The sequence below is a fragment of the Lipotes vexillifer genome, unplaced genomic scaffold (assembly GCF_000442215.2).
Source record: "Lipotes vexillifer unplaced genomic scaffold, Lipotes_vexillifer_v1.1 scaffold1237, whole genome shotgun sequence".
In the NCBI taxonomy this organism is placed as follows: domain Eukaryota; kingdom Metazoa; phylum Chordata; class Mammalia; order Artiodactyla; family Lipotidae; genus Lipotes; species Lipotes vexillifer.
In genome coordinates this window covers 497,385-504,550 of record NW_006771447.1, presented here as the reverse complement: position 1 = coordinate 504,550, position 7,166 = coordinate 497,385, and the positions used below count along the sequence as shown (strand labels likewise).

The following is a 7,166-nucleotide window of genomic DNA, read 5'->3' as shown; positions in this document are numbered from 1 at the left end:
TGCTGAAGGCTTTTCCAGGTAGAAGGAAAAACAGGAACTTAGGGCTTCCCGCCAGTCCTGGAGAGGGCTGACCACAATGGGCAGAAAGGGCTCCAGTGCCCAAGATACCCTTGAGAACTTCCTGGCTCTGAGGAGGACCTGCCTTGGGATAGCATACTGGGCTCCCCACCCCAGCGTCCTGGCCAGCCCCAAATCAAAACGCCAGCAGAGCCCAGGCAAGTGAGGCTGTGAGATGAGCTGGAAGCTGAGGCTGCCAAGGGGGGACCATGGGATTCAGGAACTGTTCCAGTCCTGAGATGCTCCCTTCATGTGCCCCGGGGTTCTTGTCTCCACCAAAGATGATGGAGAAGGAGAGGGGAGCAGTTTGGGGGAGAGGCAGGCAGGGACAGAGCTTCATCTCTCCCCATTCCTGGCTGCATCTGCTTTCTCAAGGCACCAGGCCACTGCAACACTGTGGGAGCTGGTATGCAGACAGCAGGAAACCACACCCAGGCCAGGATGTGGTGTGGGTCCATGAACGGGGGAGGCTGCACAGGGGCCCCCAAGGGGAAGGCAGACGAGCACTCAGCAAACAGTACTTTGAGTCAGCCATGAACGAGGCATTGGGTGTCGTGGGCATAATAGCAGCTAGTTTTGCCAGATGTTAACCGCCAAGGCTATCGCAAGGGTTTGCCGCACACAATCCCTTACCTTGGATTCTGAAATCTAAAAAATTCTAAAGCTCTCTGATTTATCAAAAATGTGTAGCAAATTCATTGGCAGCAAAGCTTGCTCTGAACCAATAGGAGAGGCTATTTAAGAGGCTTTCTCTCACTTAGTATGAAATGCATATGTTCCACTGCAGAAATACTAACATATTCGAATGTAAACTATTGTGTTGCCCCAGACCCAGGGAGGGGGAGAGAGGTGTCACATAATGAAATGTACATACTGCTAAAATCCTAAAAATTCCGAATCCTGAAACATTTGGCCATCAGGGTTTCAGACCAGGACCTGCCTTTATTTATGTAACTGTCACTACAACCCTCTGAGTAGGCAGGCACTAGTGCTATCAATCATTTTAAGCAGATAAGTAAACCAAGGCACAGGGGTAGTCAGCAGCAGAGCTGAGGCTCGAGCCAGGCCTTCTGGCTCCAAAGTTCATACCAGTCTCCCAGTCTCTGGGGCACCTCTCCTCCAAAGGAGTTCCCAGCCTGTTATCAGAAAGAAGCCCTATTCTTCAGAAACTGATGCAAAAGGTAAAGGGACAAGTGATGGAGAAGTAAGCCGAGTTGGAGCCTTGTTCACCACTCTCAGGCACCTCTGAAGCAGCCTGTCCTCCAGAGACCTTTTGTGTCCAGATCATGGACTATTACGCCAACCAATAAATTAGATCTATCCCAGCTGACTTGAGTCAGCTATGAGTTAACAGCAGAAAGCAAGATACAGGGTAGAGATTATACGATCTCATCTATGTCAACTGAATGCAAGGAAAGGGCCCACCATAGATGTGACCAGATACTCTTGTGGGCATGGGGAGTCACAGAAGGACACAGGTCACCAGGTTGGGAACACTGGGATGGAACTGGCTGGGGCACAGGTGAGCAAAAGAAAGAAGCAACAGACTTGATTATAATGCTAATCAATGTATGGAAAATTGCACAAATATGCATATATGCAAAGAGGCTGGATTATGAAATGTTTTCTTTCTTTCTTGTGCTCTTCTGTAATGATTGAAATTTTTTACGGTAAGTATATAATCTTTCCTAATCAGAAACAAAAGACTACATCCTTATCACCACCGCTCCCAAAATTTAAACACAAAACACCAAGCATTCTGGAGTTCCACAGCATCACTAACAGCCTGGAGGGGAGTGGGGAGGGTGGGAAGAATGGGTGGGAGGGAAGGCCCAAATCGGAGCGACCTGCAAGGCTGGTGTAAGAGTTCCGGATGATAGCACGTGAGGGTCTGGACTAAGCGGTGAGAGTGGAGAGAAAGGCCAGAGGCACGGCCAAGGAGTAGGCAGAGCACTGGGTCCCTTCCCAGCTCAGCTGTTTACCAGTTTGTGACTTGGGCGAGCTGCTAAACCACTCTGAGCCTCAGTTTCCCCCTATGTAAAATGGGAATGTCAAGGAATACCTGCTTTGCAGGGCCACGGTGAGGGATAAATGAGATAGTACAAGTATAGCCCCTAGCATGCAGCAGACGGTCTCCTTGGCCACAGAGCACACACCAGAGCCTAGCAGGCATCCTACCTGCTCTGCCAGCAGAGTGAGGTGTGGGTGGGGCCGCGCAGTCAGTGCGAAATAGCGAAGCACTGGGAGGGGCGGGGCAGTGGGTGGGGAAGGGGAGGGGCAGGGCAATAAGAGGGGAGTGACAGGGGGTGGGGCAGGACAACAGTACGAGGGACGAGACTGAGGGGGCAGCAGGGGAGGGGCCAGGGGAGAGGTGGGGCAGTGGGGAGCCTGAGAGCTGGGACTGTTAAAAGGGGCTGGAGTGTTGTTCTGTGAGAACATGGTTTCAGAGTTCGCAGACCTCCTAATTTTCCAAGAAAACCTATTAATACAGATTTTTATGTGAAAGTACTGATATTTAAAGGTTGACAACTTTAAAGGTTGGCATTCACAAATAAACAACCAAAAATATCGTGAAGGTCAAACTCTGCTCTCCTTGCACTGCTCTGTCCTGGGTGAGCAGGCCCGGGGTGGGCTGTCTAGAGCCGCTCTGTCCAGCGTGGGAGCCCCTGACCACCCACGGCTCTAGAGTCCTTGAGATGTGGTTAGCCCCTACCAAGGAGCTCTGGAAGTGCAAAATACACAGCTGATTTCGAAGACTTAGAACGAGAAAAAAAATAGAATTTTTATTATTTACATGTTGAAATGACATTTTAGAGAGATTGGGTAGAATAAAATTGTATTATTAACATAAAGTTCACCCGTTTGTTTTTATTTTTATTACTGTGGCTGTAACTGAGCAGGACCCTAAGGAGCCTTCCCACGACAGCCCCCCCCGCCCCCCATGTCCTCCGCCTCAAAAAACTGTACATGAGTTTACGAACAATTAACATAGAGATAATGCGAAGGGTCCTGGCGGCCGCCTCCAGGCTGTCTCTGCTCTAGGTGAGCACTAGGGGGCGCTGCGGCAGTGCGCGGTGAGGGGCCCCCGGCAGCTGCGCGGCTGCGGGAGCGGCTCGTTCAGCAGCTCTGGGTCTGCCTCTCAGCCTGCGTCCGCCGCGTCCCGGGGAGATCGGAAGCCGAGAGCGCGGGCGCTGCGCTGCTGCGCTGCTGCTCTGCGGCTCGAGGCTCCGGCTCGAGCTCGTGCTGGAAGGGGCGCAGCTTCTCCTGACAGTGCTTCTTGTGGGCGCACCAGTCCTTCCGCGGGCACTGGGAGCCACAGTAGTGAGCCAGCTGGCAGCGGCCCCTGATGTTGAACTCCCGGAGCTGCTCCTCGGTCATCGCGCAGGGAGGGGAACGGCGCTCGCAGCAGGTGCAGGGAGTCTCCTCCTCTTGCACCACGTCCCCGTTGGTGTTATAGTACCGGGTTACATTCAGGACGGGGAACTGCTCCGCCGTGGGGTCCGTGGGAAGCTGCTGAATTGCAAGCCAATATAAGCTCTGCTCCCTTCACTTGCTTGAGGTCTCTGACTTTGGGCCGCCAACCCCACAGTACCAGCTGCAGGTTGTCCAGGCGACTGTCCACAGTGACAGCGTTGAGATGCATCACCTGAAACGGGGAGCGATGCCCCAGCCCCACCTCACCATCGCTCCCACAGCAGCTCAGGAAGGAGCCTTCCTGACCCTCTTGCTCGGTTTTTGTCAAGGGCATATACAAGTATCTTAGCACCATTTCCATCCGCGTCTACTTCCATCCAGGCCTCAAAGGAGTAGCCCTCCACCAGCAGGGATGTTCTGCTCATCTATCAGTGTGTACTTGGTCCTCATCTGACTGCCTCTGCTCCTCTCTCCCAGCAAAAGCTCCCACAGCTGGTGATGGGAACAAGGTTCCCATTCAGGTTAAGGTCTGTGCCTGGTGCAGCTGCACAGCTGGCTCTTTTCCAGAGATTGTGGTGAAGGAAAGTGCAGCATTTATTGCAGGGCCCCAAGCAAGGAGTCCAGGCAGCTAGTGGTCAAAAGGCCCCAAACTCCCCAATGGCTTTCAGGGAAAGGTTTTTAAAGACAGGGTGAGAGAGCAGGCTTGTGGGATGTGTGATCAGCTCATGGACATTCTTTTGATTGGTTGGTGGTGAGGTAATCGGGAGTCAGCATCAGCCTTCTGGTTCCAACTGTTCTGGGGTCTGTGTGCTTGTGGGCAGCATACAGTTAATTTCTTCCACCTGCTGGGGGTTTCAGTATCTGCAAAACAGCTCAAAGTATATGGCTCAGAATATTATCTATAGCCCTTGAGGAGGAACTAAAGGTCCTTGACTTTGTTTTAATGGCTAAAGTATATTATTTTACCTTGCTTGACTGTTTTCCTTTATTTCTGTATTTTCTCACTTCTCTGATTAAATTTATTCTTTGGAACTCAGGGAAGGCCTAGGAGGCTAAAGTTTTTCTATAGACAAGAGGCAGGCAGAGGACATGGAGGGGATCTGTCCTGGAAAGACCCCCATAGGGGTCCTGCTTGGTTACAGGGCTACCTGAAAATTTTAAATTCCACCTGTGGCTTGCATTATATTTCTATTGGACCTCATCTCTGTTTTTGAGGGAGACAGGGAAATTCCCTTCCAAAATACTTCGCATGACCTGGAGGACCCAACTTGGTCTGGCTGCCCCACATCTCAGGCAGCTTTCCTCCTGGGTCGCCCTGTTCCCGCCACACTGCTCCCAGCAAGAGTCTAACACCCGGCCCAGCCCCCAGTTCCTATGACGACTCCTCCGCTCTCGTCCTCTGTTCTGGACAATTCATTCTCATCGCATGTGTCCACCCATCCCAGGCTCTGTGTCCTCCTCAGAAAGATGGGTCATGACAGCAACTACCTTGCAGGCTCACATGACATCGGGCTGTCAGGTCCCGAGGCTGCACCGGGCGCTAGGGGAGAGCCCCAGGAATGCCAAGGGCTGTTGTCATGGACAAAGCTAGGGACCTGGGGCTTGGGCAGGAAGGGCTGGCTAATGCAGATATGTCAGGGCCAGATCACGGAGTTTGACGAGAACTTATTTTCTGGCATGAAGAGGTGACTGGGTGTTTTTAAAGACAGGATTGACCTGACGTGATTTACATTTTAGAAAAAAAAAAAATCACCCTTGCCCCAGTGTGGAGCTGAAACGGGGAAGGGAAAGACAAGCCAGCCTCTACTAAGGAGGCACCTGGCTGCAGGGCTGGGCTCAAGGGACAGTGACTTGGGACACTGCATCATGCTGGCCCTAGAGCCCCAGGAACTGGAGTTGCTAATCTAGGGCCAGAAGGGAATTCAGGAGCACCAAGACAGAGCCTAGGGAACAGCAGCATTTAAGGGGAGAGCAGAGGAAAGGAAAGTTGGGAGACCAAAAAGCAGCAGCAGAGAAGCAGGTGGAACCAGGAGGGAGGAGCAGAGATGGGGAACGGGTGAAAGACCACAGCCTTCACACATGACGGTGCTCCTTGCTGATGCCTTCATGCTCTTTCATTCATTTCTCCTAATAACTGTGAGGTGAGTAGACACTGTGCCCTTGTTACAGATGGTGAAGCCAGAGCTCAGAAAGGCTACATTGCCCAGGGTCCCACAGGTAGTAAGTGATGCAGCTGGGATGGGAAATACCATCTCTAGGCCTCTGCCCTCCTCCACGATCCTCTCATGATTCAAAAGTCACTTTTTAAGAAATTTGGATTCTCCTGGAATTTCCTGAGAGGCCAGGCTCTTCTGCGACTACAGTCTGGAGCGAAATACTGCAGTGTGTTCTCTTTCTCCAATGTATCAGCTCAAGCAGGTCCCAGGAGATGAGAACCCCATTTTTCTCCCTTCGGATGCAAAGTATGACTGGCTTCTGGCCAAAATCTGGGTGCGTTCCAGTGACTTCCACATCCACCAGACCATCACCCACCTTCTGCGCACACATCTAGTGTCTGAGGTTTTTGGCATCGCCTTGTACCGCCAGCTGCCTGCTGTGCACCCCATTTTCAAGGTACAGCAAGCTGCTGCCTTACCTGGTGGGCGAAGGTATCCAGATATGGGGGGTGGGGGACAGAAGGGAGGGAGGACGGGTACTGACATCCCCACAGGACTGTGGCTGGAAGTGGCCATAAGAGACCCCTGGAGAGATGCTGGGGAGGTGGGTAAGTACCCCCAAGGAAGGAAACAGCTCTGAGCCTGCTGGTTCCTGAGGACACAGGGCTGGGGCCTGACTCCAGCTTGGGCTTGCCTTGGGTGGGGCGGGCAGATTTTGAAGAGGCAGATGAGTTCAGTGTGACCCTGTCTGATCCCAGGCAGCAGCCCCCACTGTCACTGCCGTTCTCTGTTCCCAAATCCTACCGGCACTGACTGCTGGGGTGACCGCAGGCTCAGGTTACCTCTATGTGCCTCCGTTTCCCCATCTGTAGAACAGTTCAGATAGTATGCCTGCCTCCTAGGATTACTGTCGGGTTAAAATAGTTGACAGATTCGGAGAGCTTCAAACAGTGCCTAGCACACAGTTATGCTCTGTGTAAGTGTTGACTGTTATCATTTTTATCACGACCATTATGCATTAGAGCATTAGAGCGGCACCCATCCCCCAGGCCGCTGGCAGCTGCTCCACAGTGAAGGTCCGCATGTCAGCTTCACTCCCTCCCTGAGGCCTGTAGCATCGCCCCTCCACGGAGGACCCCCGAGGAGGCACAGACCTGGTCAGGAGCCCCTGACCGGCCTTCTCTGAGGTCTCCTCTTGCCCCTCCACCCAGCTCCTGGTGGCACACGTGCGGTTCACCGTCGCCATCAACACCAAGGCCCGGGAGCAGCTCATCTGCAAGTACGGCCTCTTTGACAAGGTGGGTGCCTCCTGCCTGCCTCGGTGCCCCGAAGAGCCCGGCCCGGCAGGCACCTACTTCTCAGAACCTCTGCGGCCTCCACTCCAACCTGAGGTCCAGATTTCCTCTCAGAAGACCAGCCCCCTAGGCACCGGGTGGAGGCCTGGGGAGGGTGGGAGGCTGCAGGCGCTCCGAGTGAAGCCTCCCAGTTTCCCTGGCCCACGTCCACCCCTCCCACCCAGCCACTTCCAAGCATCAAGAT

The 7,166-nt window shown here is 53.1% G+C and overlaps 1 protein-coding gene and 1 pseudogene across 3 annotated transcripts in view; one reads left to right on the top strand and one right to left on the bottom strand.

Annotated features, from left to right (window-relative positions):
- The window catches only part of ALOX5 (arachidonate 5-lipoxygenase), a 58,635-nt gene that overhangs the window by 46,442 nt on the left and 5,027 nt on the right, over window positions 1–7,166 (top strand). For all 3 annotated transcript variants that reach the window (XM_007446787.1, XM_007446788.1, XM_007446789.1), the window contains exons 8-9: window positions 5,881–6,084; window positions 6,839–6,925. In XM_007446787.1, the coding sequence (XP_007446849.1) occupies window positions 5,881–6,084; window positions 6,839–6,925 (291 nt within the window). The remainder of the gene's footprint in view (window positions 1–5,880; window positions 6,085–6,838; window positions 6,926–7,166) is intronic.
- LOC103083255 (zinc finger MYND domain-containing protein 19 pseudogene) lies at window positions 3,175–3,921 on the bottom strand (annotated as a pseudogene).